The sequence below is a fragment of the Falco rusticolus genome, chromosome 7 (genome assembly GCF_015220075.1).
Source record: "Falco rusticolus isolate bFalRus1 chromosome 7, bFalRus1.pri, whole genome shotgun sequence".
Classification (NCBI taxonomy): domain Eukaryota; kingdom Metazoa; phylum Chordata; class Aves; order Falconiformes; family Falconidae; genus Falco; species Falco rusticolus.
This window is the reverse complement of record NC_051193.1, coordinates 5,095,370-5,109,126: the sequence shown is the minus strand read 5'-3', so window position 1 is coordinate 5,109,126 and position 13,757 is coordinate 5,095,370. Positions and strand designations below refer to the sequence as shown.

Genomic DNA, 13,757 nt, shown 5'->3' with positions numbered 1-13,757 from the left:
AGGAAAATAGAAAAAATTACTTTCAACTTCACATTTAAAATTATAATAAGTCGTCATTTCTACATTAAAAATGCGTTTAACTTCACCATCTCTATTTCACTTGGTTCACATATTCAGGTTATTCCCTAAAGTTGTGAAAAAAAATGTTTTTAAATGAAAGTTCAGATTCTTAACTAATGATCAGCTACCAGGAACTAGGCCTTTTCAGAAAAACACAAATATACGTCAAGTCAATGCCACTAGCAAGAGTCAGTAATTTAGGCACCCTGACTTCAGTGTAATTAGTATCAAAAATTTTTTTGCATTGTTTCAGAGATATTGAAGAACTATTTCCTCAAATGATGTTCGGACCATCAACAGAGGTTCCACATCTCTCTACTTCAGGCATCTCAACCGAGGGAGCCAAAAACTGGGTCAGGGCAACAGTCCAAAATTTCAGTGGTGAGCCTCCAAAATTCAAGACACTCAGGGAATGCATGTTGGGGAATAATGTAAGAATGCTGGGAGGGGGGAAGTAAAGAGAAGGGAGTATTTAATTTGTATCCAATATTGAGATTTCAAAATTTGGTACTGTCAATTTGGAATTACACATGCTGTTTGTTTTAAATCCCTGTGAAAGCCAAGCCAGTTGCCTCTGAGCCTCAGACACTGTCTGAACCCATAGGTTCCTAACTTGCCACAAGGCAATCTGTATGCCTGGCTGCTTCGAATCTGCAGGCATGGGAAGTTTTTGGATGCCGGCTTTCGAGGAGTCTCCTCACTGGGTTACACTGGAACCTGGAATATGAGAATGTGGGTTGGCAAGAACCTGCGTGTCTGGGAGCTGCCAAGCAGCCCCGGAGGCTTCCCAAACTTGGGCTCACCATCATCCCTTCTGATAGGATGGAGAAAACTGGGAAGCATATCTCAGCTCAAACCCTGAGAGTTTGGGAGCCAGGTCCCCTGAAACGTTCAGCCCTTGTTCCTGGGCAGCTGCTGTCAGGAGCTGTGAAGCAGCTGAGAGTTCAGAAACTCGAACTAGCCTCGGTGGAGGCACCTGGGGACTCTGCAGGTGGCCCCAGCCTCCGGCTGTGTGCCAGGCTGCCATTTGAGAGTAGTTTATCACACAGAAGTGGAGCCCTGAGGAGCTGTGCCTTGTATTTACATGGTTTTTAGGGCCTGGGCTCCTTGTCAGTGTGGAGGGGGGGCAATGGTAGAGGCCGAGAAGTGTGACAGCCAAGTCTGTCCAGTGATGGAAAGTGAGAAACTAGAAATTTACCTGGATGCCACCCTGAGTCAGCCAAATACGAAGCATCTCTACAAAGTACCTAGATGTGAACAAACTGCTGTCCTCTGACAAAAATATTCTGAGAATTTCTGACCAGGTCTGGTAGTAAACATCTCCAGGGTGTTACTTGTGCCTGATACAGGGCAAAAATTATTTGGGTACCTACCTGGTGCTCAGGGTGGAAAGATGAGGGAATGGAATAGTAAATTAAAGGGGTTGAAACAAAAGCTGCTGATGGTCTGAGTAGGGCTGACCAGGTCGAGTTAAACTGTCTCCGTGTGGAAACACGCCTTTCCACAGCGCAAACGGCAGCGGCAAGGGCCGCATGCACCCCACCCTGCCCCAGGGCCCTCCGTCCCTTCCCCTCGCCGAGGGGCACTCTGTCACTCGTGTTTATTTTTGCGGCCTCCCCCTCGCTGGGCTGTATCCTGGGCACAGCTCTTTATCTTGCTTCTGGGCTCTCCCGCCCGCGCTAACCCTCCCTGCGAGCCCCCGGCCCCGCGGAGGACGAGCCCCCCGCGCTGCGGGGAGAGCGAGGGCCCAGGCGCGGGCGGGCAGAGCCGCGCCGCAGGGGGAGGACGCGCCTTCCCGCCGCGGCGGCCCTGAGGGGACCTTCCCGCCCTGCGCTGAGGGGGCTCGCGGCGGGAAGGCCGCGCGGAGGGAGGGAGGGAGGGAGATTGAAAAGGGAGAGAGCGAGCGAGCGCCCCGTCCCGCCCGGGCAGCGGGGGCCTCTGTCGGGAGCGCGGGGGCCGCCGGCGGCGGGGAGGAGGGGGAGCGGAGTTCCCGGCGGGCCGGCCGCCTCCCCGCCCTCCCTCGGCGGCGTGAGTGAGCGTGTTTGGGAGGGAAGGAGGGGGTGGAAGCCGGGCCGGGGCAGCCAGCAGGCAATTTGCATGAGAGACAGACTGGGAATGAGCTGGAGTGGGTGCCTCTCCGCGCACACAGAGCGGGGCAGGAGGGGGAGGAGGGAGCTGCCGCCGCCGCCGCTGGGGAGAGGCGGCGAACTCCGGGCAAAGTTTGGTGCCGCGGGCCCGAGGCGCTGAGGCTCCGGCGGAGCAGCGCGGCGCCGGGCCAGGCCAGGCCACCGCCGCCCGGGGCCGGGCTTTGTGCTGCCCGCGGCGCGGCGGGGCCTGCGCGGAGCGGCGCGGGGGGCGGCGGGGCGAGCGCGGAGCCAGCGGCGGGGCCCTGCCGGGCGAGCCAGCATGTCCTCCATCCTGCCTTTCACTCCCCCCATCGTCAAGCGGCTCCTGGGCTGGAAGAAGGGGGAGCAGAACGGGCAGGAGGAGAAATGGTGCGAGAAGGCGGTGAAGAGCCTGGTGAAGAAGCTGAAGAAGACGGGGCAGCTGGACGAGCTGGAGAAGGCGATCACCACGCAGAACATCAACACCAAGTGCATCACCATCCCCAGGTAGAGCGGGTGCGCGGCGGCGGGGAGCACACAGAACGAAGGGCACAGCAGCCCCCCGCCCGCCTACCCCCGCGGCAGGGGGCGGCCGCGGGGTTCTCGGAGGCCCCTCGGTAGCAGCCCCCTGCCCGGGGGCTCGGCGTGCTCTGGCACAGCCTGCTAGAGGACTTGTTTTGCTTTCCAGCCCCGCTGCACTTCGGTGCAGTGTTAGTCCGCTCCTGCATGCTCTATCCTGGCTCTATATATAGTTAAAAAAAACCAAACCCCAACAAACTGGCTACAGATCTGGATTACTGTCTAGTAAGAGAGAAAGAAAGTAAGAGGGGAATGTAGGGGAGAAATATGTCTCCAGCCGAGATTAAAAAAAAAAAAAAAAGTTGGAAACGCTCTGGATTACAGTTATACTTACTGTGGACACTCATTGTCAAAACTTTCAGCGTGTTCTCTAGTACTGCTACATTAAGATTTTCTTTTGATTAATGTGTCAGGAAAATGGTTTTGTTTGGGTTGCTTGGTTTCTTCCATATTAGCTAGACAGATACTACTGTGAAGAGGTGATTTAGAGCCCTGCTGTGCATATGTTTTCAAATTACTTTTTAAATCGGGAATGCAAATGGCATAGCTGAAGGGGATTGTTTGGAGTGCAAAAAAAGCATGTGAGTGTGAATATAACTGATTTTTCCCCCCAGTTTTTGAATTAACGTAGATTTTATTTTTAGCCTCCGTTCTGAGATCGAACCATAAGACCATTATAAATCATAAAAGACGTGTATGTAAGTGGCCCATCTAAGAAAAATTTTCTGAGTAACTTCCAGATAGCTGGCCACAAGTGGTGTTTTATTACTGAAGATCTGTTGATTTCTGTGAGCTCAGCCAGATGACTGCTGATTCTATTACTGATTGTTGTTTGAGGATACTTTTTTTTTTAAAAACAAAGGCCAAAGTTCATCCCAAATATTTGAATGCTCCATAATTGTATGCTTCTGCGTGAGAAGATATCTCTGTGTGTGTGTATTCATGCTTCTCTCTTGCGCAAACAAATGTATGCTTTCTTGGTTGTCAGAATGATTTAATATGCAGTAGCTAATACAAAGCAGCATCTGTTGGATGAAAAAGTGAAGCAAGTAGCGTAGAAATGTGGATATTTGGAACTCCTAAAATTTTCTTCCACCAACTATTGTGTTTCTTTAAAGGAAAAATAAAGTCTCCTTATCTTTTTGGTGGTTGAATGACTGTGGCAAAGATTTTGGCCAGTAATACAAATAGACACCTCAGCCTTTGTTAGTTACTCTGGCTTTGCCTATTTGAAACAGCAATCAAAAACTGTAGAGCTACCACCCGATAAACATGCCTTAAAACATTTATTTTAAAATTCTTGGTAAGTGGTAAGCAGTGTGCTTTCCACATACATGATACCTTATTTAAACCGCTTCCCTGAAATACTTAACCATTTCAAAAGAAGAAAATTTGCTTGAGCAGCCCTGCTGATGGGACCTGGGTATTGTGTCTAGCTGATGCTGACCTGTTAGGGAGCAGAGTGTGAAGCTTCTTGGTACTTCTTTTACTAGTAACAGGGTGGTTTAGATAGGGGAGGAAGGTTCTTATATTTTATAATTCAAAGGAAGCAAAGAGATGGCTGGAGTAACAGTGCTTTAATTTAGAAAAAGAACTTTAAAGCTTGGAAATAAGTGACAGCACAAGCAGATATCACAAGTCATAAATATTATCATGTCCAAAGACTGCCCTGGCTGTTCCTGCCATACAGAAGTGAGTTTCTGTTTCTCCTAGACCTTGCTCACTTAAAGAAAATCTGTACAAAAATTAAAACATTTCATGTTCATTTATGACACAGAGCTTGGAGCCTGCAGATCTTAAACCTTGGTGTGGGCGAAGTGTCAGCATATTTTGATGGTAGCTCCTTATGCCTTGGTACTAAGTTTTTAAACATGACACTTTATATGTACTTTTATTGTTGTTTAGTATGTATATTACAGAGATCCAAATGAGTGTGGTTAGGTTAGTCTGTGCTGGACCTTCTGCAGCAGTATACTGAGAGGTTAATATCTATATATCGGAGATTGGGGAATGGTGTGGAAATGTGAAACAGCTTGTGTAGAAGTGGCAGAGCTGGAACTATAACCAGGCCTTGTGACTTTAAGAGCTGTGTCTTCTCAGGACTATGCTGTTTGTCCTAATGTATCTGTGAATCTGATTATCATGTCACTTGAAATTAGTGTTATCAAGACAATTTTAGTGTGGTTTTTAGTTAGTTTGTTTGTTCTTTTTGAATAATTCTACTTATATCATTTTACTTTTTAGTGAAGTATGTTGGGAGGGGGAAAAAGGGGGGAAAATCATCATTAAGGATTAGATCATGTTGTGCATTGTCTGTAATGCATCAGTAGACTGAATTACAGTGGAGCTATGCCAGTGATGACTCTGGCCCAGCAGGAGTAGGGTAAGTCCAAAATTAGCTGTTGTATCCATGAGACGAAGCAAGTTTCAGATGTAAAAGTGCTTGAGCTTTGCAGAAACATTGCTCATGGGAATAAGGGCTACACAGCAAATTCCTGTAGTGATCAGGTGGGATTGTTTTTAGAAAGAACAAGAAAAAATTTTTTTTGTTGTAGGGCTAAGGAATTAGAATACCAAATTTATTCCTGCTGTCACTTTTATCTACTTGGAACTGGAAATATACATACTACATTCTATCACATGATGGATTATTAAACAATGAATAGTTTTATTTGCTTGTATACTTGTTCAGCGTGTATTACTTTTCTGAGTTCGCCATTTGTAAGATATGTGACAGACACCTCATGCCCCAGGTTTTCTGTTGGAAGGACCTGTGGCAGACAACAGAAGGCTGGAGAGACCTTCCAGTGTAACACTCTGCTGGCAGGATTTTTACTTCTTGTTTTTTTTCTGCTGGAGCAGAAAGTAATTTCCACCTGAAAAACCTACCAGTCTCAGACCATATGATTGTTTCTTGTGCCACAGTTACTAGTGCTCAACAGAATGGCTTGTTCAGAGGACCTTCCTCCCTCCCTCATCTGATGCATGGCTGCCAAAGTCCGTCCTGCTCCAGAAGGGAGCTGCCGTTAAACCTCTGAGCACTAAGCTGGTGAGCTTCAGTGTCAGGAGCTGACCTAAGTGTGTTGTAGCAAGCTGAGTCTGCATGGCAGTAAGACCGTTTTTCATGCTGTATTCAGAGATAGAAGTTGAAAACACACATTCTTTCGCCCATTAGGATACATCCTTTGTAGCAGCTATGTTGATTTTGAAAACCCATCTTTAAGGATGGGCATTTTTACCACTTTCCAGACAAGCTTGAGGGTAGTGTGCCATTAGCACATACCCCAGCACAGCCAGGTGTCTGAGTTTGCAGCCTCTCTGCTTTGCTGTGACAGCAAGCTTAGGTCTACTCCAGCTGCCATCAGGTTTTTTTTTAATTTTTGATGGCTCTATTCACTTCTGAGACCAAAAAGCATGGTAAGCATGGAATCTGATGGCAGCAAAGTCTGCAGCTGACATTACTACATACCTGCAGAACCCCATGGACTTCATCCTTGGGATAAAAGCAGTGAGTTTCTAATACCATTCCTGATCTGAAGAGAGGCCGTACTGTGCACCTCACAAACCGTCGGCATTTTACTCTAGAAATTAATTGCATTAGGCTGAACTGTGATGAGTGTTTAACTCTTAACCTATATAGGGGTCCGAACTGCAGAAGCCAGGAATGTTTGATGAGCACCTAGTAATTTCTAAAAGCTGTGCAATACAGGATAAGATAGTAAATGCTTTGTTTCGAGAGCTTTAGTGGTACTACATATATTAAGACATAAATCTCATGACATTTTGTAATATATTTTCATATGCATATGCATATTTCTCTTTTGAACCTACTACTGTATTTATTTTTTTTGTATCGCCAGTGGTTTTAGGGGAGCCAGGATTCTTGTATGTAAGGAACACCTTCTTTTAAGTGGTGTTTTTTTTAATTTAGAAAATAGTTTTGAAGAGAAGTGGGTGTTATTTCTTCTGGAACTCATCTGATAAGGACAGAACGTACCAACTGCAATGGAAACATGGCACATACACTTCTTAAAAGCAGCTGAACAAGGTGTTCTTTACATGATTTACATTTTGGTCGGGAAAACCAGGGATAATACATAAGTGATTTCAGGAACATCTTGGGTGTAAGCATACCATTTGTTGTGTTACTAGTTGACCACACACTAGAATTGACCATGTTCTTAGGATTGCCTTGATACCAGGGAAATATGAAAAACATAAATATAGTAAGTGTCAGAGGCTGTCTGCAAGACCATGAACTATATTCTTCTTTTGAGACTGGTGGCCATCTGTTTCAGAACTAAGCAAAGGGCCAATCATGGTTTTGTGTGTCCATGCACATAGTTGTATATTTTTTAATGCCATTTTTAAACTACCTTGTTTTCAGTTTGTCCTGTCCCTGTGTGTGAGGAGCTTTAATATTGCATAGCTTTGTTTAAGAGTGTCTGCACTTTAAATTGACCTAACAGTAGCGCACTGGAGATGGTTACAGTACCATCCCTGTGTGCAAACAGTCTAGCGGCCATTATACTTGTTAGCTCCCCGTTGCCAGCAATTTTACTGCTACAAAACTGTGTCTGCTAACCTCAGTACTGACCTAGCTTTGTGGGCAGTCCTGTCCTAACCTTTGTGCTGGCACAAATGTGCTGCTAGCTGTACCCACATGAGCTAGTTTAGCTGTTGCGGTGATAGCTGCAGGATAGGCATGGCTTTACAAGCCTCTTTGTAACTAGCTTTTGTGGTTGTATGACTTTGCAGATCGAGTCTAAAGGTGAAAATACAGTTAGCATATGTAGGCCTTCAATCAGGTGTCCTTTCTGCTTGCAGTCCCACCTGACCGGCAGTACCTTTCTCATCTTCCCCCTTTCCATCTCCCCAAAGGTCAGCCCCCACCCTCTTCAGACACAGAGGTTTCTCCTCCCCACAGCCCCTCCAAATTCTTCTCCCCACCCTTGCATCAGAGTTACTGCCTCTTACATTCACCTGGATAATAGCGTGTGTAGTTGACTTTTAGTCCACACTATGCCATTTTAAGCAACAAAAAGCTACTGTTCAGATAATGATACTGATACAACAGTGAGGGAGCAACTATGCATTCAGTTATGTTGGCAGAGATGAAGGAACTGATGAAAGGACGGAGGTTGGGAGAAAGCATTGCCCAGCATTGCAGCCTCTTCCTTCAAAGTAGCTGCTGCTGGATCAGCACGGCAGACCCAGCCCTTAGTAAGATGTCTTGTCAAATTTGTAATCTGTCTGTCAGCAGCCAATACAAATCAAAACCTTTTGTCAATATATATAATTATCTTTTTTACTGAGATGGGCGGGCCAGCTAACATTTTGCATTAGAACAGTGGTAAAACTCCTCTTGACTTGAAAGACAACACAGCAGTGTTTGTATAGAACATTGATGGGCTAAGGGGAAAATATGTATTTTACCATTTGTTGAGATGTTTTCAAATATTCATAGAGCTTGTCTTTATTTTTTCTTCTCCCCTTTCCCAAGAGACTAAAATATTTAAAATAGTTTCTGAAAGGACTCATGAGATTCTCATTATATTGTGTAGTAAGTGTTGAATCTTTGTGAAATAAAATGTTTAAAATGGTTGCTTAACTTTTATAGTATTAGGAAAAGACCCTGAACATTGCAGTCATTTAAATATAATGAGAAATAAATGCAAAAAAATGATGAAATCAAGAAATACATACTGTACAGGATTATCACATCAGGGATCCAATTAAAATGAGTTCTTCTAATAAATATTGGTTTAATAATGTAAACTTGTGATTGCTATATTATTGCAACAAAAATAAAATTAACAAGATTTAATGGACTGAGCAGCTATTAATTTTCACTTGTTAATTTATTAGGAGCTTCTAATGCTGTTAGATGCACAGTAATGCTGTTATCCTGGATGAACTACTTCTTGCAATAAATAGGGCCAAACAGTGCTTGAATTAAATTGAAATCAGATTTTATTCCCAAATTATCTTTTTCCATTTTTTATTTTTTGTATTATTATTATTATTTCTAGCTTTCCTCTATTGAGTGCAATTAAATTTTCAGGGATGGGATGCCGCACTCTCTTCCAGTAAAGCTTATGAATAGTCCTAATTAACTTTTGTCCTTGTCTGCCTTGATGTGTTGTGTAAAAAGCTTTTTCCAGTCCAAAGCTGATTGTGTTGATTGGCAGTGAAGAGAGCAGACAGGAGCTAGGGGAATAAAGACAGGGCAGAGGTTCTTGTCCAGACACTCTAGTTCTAGTAGGCCGACTCCACCAAGCTTAGCAAATGTTTGCTAATTACGTTTTGTTACATGCGACTAGAGTCCAAGCATAAAGACAAGGAAGTTGTTAATAATTGGGCTCTTGTACTTGTCACTGTTAGCACAACTTTCTGTGTAACTGAAGAGACAATAATGTGTCAATTGTTGCAGTTAATACTGCTTTTAAAGATGTTTTGAAGCCTTTTAGACCTGATCCTCATTTGCGCACTCATCTAGCACTCATCTCTTTACCATAGCTGTCAGAACGGTGGGACTTGCCCTTAGGCAAGCAGGAGAGTTTGATTGCTACTGGTGCTGTGGCTCTGTAGAAACAGAATAAAAAGCCAGAGCTCACTCTTTCTGTATTAAAGGCTTGATCCTTTAGAAACATAGGTCACAAATGTGAGCAGGAACTTATGCATAGTAAGAGGAGCCTCATTAAAAACAAAAGAAAGAAAAGAAAAAAGAAAAAGGTAACCCTTCTCTTCAGAAGAGCCCAGCCAAGTAAGAAACAGTAACCCCTTGCTTTTTAGAGGATCACCCAGAAATCGTGTGAGCTCCAGGATGGGAAATCTTCATCGTCAGCTAAGAAGCCTGTTAAACATAAGCTGCTGTAGCTACACTGTTTTGGATATCCAGATTTGCTCATTTAGTGAGAAGATAGGGTTCTCTATCATACATGGCTATGTGCGGGGCAGACATACTTCAGGTCATTCAAAATGAGTAGGTCAGGAAATCTGTGGGATTGAGTGCCCCAGCAGTTGCTCCAAGTATTGAACTGTCATTCCTTTCTTGGCAGTGGGGAATCTCCACATGAGTGCTGATACTGGCCTTGCTTACATCAAGAGTGTGCTTCTGAAGTAGCAGATGTCAGCTGATAGGAGCACTGCAGAAAGGCCACTGGGAAGCATGGGGAAAAAATGGTAGTTGTTTTGATTTTCAACCTACTTGTGTTTGGAATTTTGCTATTCTATGAGGATTGAATTTGATTGCATTTTTAAAGTATTAGGAGCTGCTGTTGCTGTGGAAGACGTGATGAAATTATAAATCTCATTGGTAAGCCTGAGAGAATGTGTTTAAAAATCCAGTAAAACCTACCTATTTAGAAATGTAACCTGTGTAAGTCTAGGAAAGGTGACTAAGTGATCTTGATGTATTTCATTTGTCACTAGACACACCTTTTCAGTTCAGCACTGAGGGTATGAGGGCAAAGAAGCTGCAGGTTTTGGTTAGCCGTGTGACTGGGCTCTGTGTGTGCCTGCCTTGCCTTAGGGCATTTGCACACTCACAACAGATGGTCTGTGTGCCTGACCCCGTGAATGGGAGCATTAGCTTTTCTATCTGCGGAGGAATATGCATCAGTTTATGAAAAGTCAGGTGTGTGAATCCTGGAGAGAAGATTGCAGGGGACAAGGTGTCAGGAGAGTCAGTCTGTCGGCCTGGGGCCCTTGCTTCCTCCAGGCTTTGGGGTCCTCAGGAAGGAAAGTTTCAGGGTCAAGGTATTAAGTGGACTATCCTTAGCTCTCTTTGTAATTTTTAGTTATCTGGTCTGAAAAATTTATTAAGCTTTTGCTTAGGAAATAGCTTATTAAGCTTTTGCTTAGGAAAAGCTGGAGAGTATCTTTGAATTGGTGCTGTTCATTAATCATAATGTAATCTTTTTACAAAAGGAAGTCAAAACAAAAATTTCCTCCTTTGTGGTGAAGTAGCAGCCATCATTGGTTGAATGATGGATACCGATACTGACTCTTCTTTTTTTCACATTAAAAGAGGAAAAACTTTGTCCTTCCTGTTCTAGTTGCTTGAACATGAAAAGAGAAATTCACTTACTCTTCACAGATGTAGAACAGTTAAAGTTCACAAAAATATTGGGCTTAGTAGAAGACATCTATGGAACATGAGAATGCCTCTTTGTTTTTGTGTTGAATGTGCAACTGTTGTTACTTTATCTACTTAACAGCTAGAGAACACCATCTTCCCCAGATTTCCTCTCCCTTAATAACTGGATTTAAGTGTTGCTGTGTGGGAAGACAAAGACCCAACTACAAGCACCTTTAGTTTTGTTATACTCGGAAAGACCAAATGTGGGTTTTTTCATAGGGATGCAAAGTCTGTGGTTTCCATACATGTGGAACTATACAGGAAGGTCCTTTTCTTATCATTATTTGTTGAACAAATTGTTGTTCCCCTTCAGTCAGATGCATAGTCAATTTGTAGCAGACATGTAACAGTATCTGAAAAATTTTATCAGAGTTTAAAAAGCACTCTTTGCCTAAAAGAAAGGCTAACAAGCAGCTGGAGTCTGGATGTTTTCCCACTCTTTTTGCATTTATGTAATTACATGGATTTTAGTAAATTTACTTTTGATTTACATGCAAGAGAAAGGAGAGCGAGGCCAACACAAGGAAGCAGTGAACTGAAAATGAAAAGTAGAGGTGTTTGTAGGTTGAATATTGTAAATTTTCCCCTTTTAAATTTAGGGGGTTTGGGGCTTCTGTGGGTTCTTCTTTTCAGGACTTGAAGCCTGGCCTCGGAGTCTGTGGGACCAGAGGGCTCCAGTCCCACAGGACTTGTCAGCCCTGGGCTGGAAATCTGGTGGGAAGCCAGGCAGGATCGAGCTGGAAGTTTATTGAAAACGATACTTCTCTGCAAAACATTTTGTTTTTGGAGGAGTTCTCGCTCTTGTTTCATTGAGGGTTTTCTGATGGGCATTGGTGTGGCTTGGCAGAGGCCCTCCATGTTTTGTAGCTGAGATGACACTGGCAGTGGGTTTGCCATTGGCGCTGGCTTCTGATCCTGTGCCTGTGCAGAAGGCGGCATTTGGCTACTCTCACTGTGGATTTTTTGTCTGTCTTTCTCTCTCTTTTTTTAACCAACTTGCATACTGATGGTGAAGCCTTTATAATGTACTAATGTACTTCTCCCTGAGCCCCCTTCCCACCTCCCCTGCTACACAGCTATACAAATACAGGAAGGAGCAGAGTTTCCTCTTGCATGGCCTAGATAAAGCCCACCCACAATTATAGGCCTTGAACGCAGAAGAGCACGAGGTCTGCTAATGACACCTACCCTTTCACAGTCAGCAGCCTGTTGGAGGAAAGGTCTAGAATATTTATTGATCTTGGCCTGGAACCTTCAAGCAAAACTCCAGTGAACTCTGGAGACCCTGGATTAATTACCTGGTGAGAGTTTCATGGGCTTGGAATGGTGAAACTTGCATACAATTTGGGTAATCTTTTTCCATATCTGCTTCTTGGGCCTAAATTTACCTGACTTAACATAAGTTTCACTGTAAGTTAAACCTGTCTTATTGGCCTGTTTAATGTTATTGTTCTCTGTTCAAAATCTTATGGCTTTTTTTTTTTTTTCCCCAGCCAGTGGAGTTTTTGCAGAAAATGACTGTTAGAATGGTAGAAAGTGGAAGTCAGCTGATTTGAAATCACTGCATCAGAAACAAGCATTACAAAATAACTAAATGTATTTTTTTTCCAGAAGTAGATAATTACTGTCTGATTATCAAAGCTAATACTACTTTATAGCTGATTTCTGTCTCCAGTAAAAGTCTGCTGGCGGTCTGCAAACTGTCTTAAGCTTTGCGCTGAATTAGATGCCATAAATAACTTGTGTGTAGGCAGACAGCTGATCATTGAAGCTTTTTCCCAAATCTGGTTTTGCTTGTTTGGTGGAACTATAGGCTGAAAGTTCATCTGTAGAGTTACAATTACATATTTGTTTTTTGCAGTCATAACTGAATTAAGGTGTGTTTTCAGTTGTGGATTACTGCATAAGGAATGTATATCGTGGTTAGGGAAGACTGAAAACATCAGGTTTTGTTCCATACCGCCATGTAACATTGAACAAAATCTTTAACCTGCTTGTACTCTTAACTAACTAGCAAATACAGTACCTGCCTCACAAGGATGTCAGAGAATTTAATAACAGTTGTGAAAAGCTCTTAAATTGAGAGGTAGAATGTTGAAAACCCAATACCTTGGTAGTTTTAATAGGGCTTCTGCTGCTGTTCAGCACCTTGTTGGTACTAAGAAAGCAGTTTCAATTTTTTTTGGAAATGTCTTTGAAAATATGTAGGTGCTACATCAGTGAGAATATTAGAATTCCGTAGAAACTTTAACTGGGTTTGCATAATATTTATCTACTCATCTGTGTGCTGGTGCCTCCTGTACACATGGAATATTTTGACTGGTTGATACACATCATATCACCGCAGTCTGCTACTGAGCTCAAGTTTGAAGTCTGTTAGCACAAGTCCAAGGGAAGCACTATACATGTAGCCTCATGTTTTCATTTAAGTAGTATTATATAACCGTATGTGAATTTAATGCCATCCAAATACAAAATGTTAAATGAAATAAATGTGTCTGTCAAGCAATTGTGATGTTCCTAGTGGACTTTTACAACCATGACTCACAGCAACACAAGTTGGCAAAACGAAACTTTTCAGTGTCTTTTACTGAACATCTTAGCAGCCACTGAGAGTGCTGGGGGGGGTCACATCTATTTGCTTTAAAACTCCTTTGCATCTGAAGAGTTCTGGTGAATTGTTCTGAAAGAGATGACTGAAAACTAATAGTTGGCCATCTGGCTGGAAACAACATCATTAATTAAGCTTTTTCTTTTAAGTCATTTACAAGTTTGAAATAAATGCTCTTTTCAAAGCTATTGAAGCAAGTTGAGTTTGAATTCTTGCTGTGGGGAAACAGTGTGTTTAATGTATCTCCTCAGTAAAATTG

The 13,757-nt window shown here is 43.2% G+C and overlaps 1 protein-coding gene across 1 annotated transcript in view; it reads left to right on the top strand.

Moving 5' to 3' along the window:
* The first annotated feature begins 2,466 nt into the window (after window positions 1-2,466).
* SMAD3 (SMAD family member 3) overlaps window positions 2,467-13,757 on the top strand; it is a 79,859-nt gene continuing 68,568 nt past the window's right edge. Inside the window, exon 1 of the mRNA XM_037393388.1 lies at window positions 2,467-2,672. Within this exon, the coding sequence (XP_037249285.1) occupies window positions 2,467-2,672 (206 nt within the window). The remainder of the gene's footprint in view (window positions 2,673-13,757) is intronic.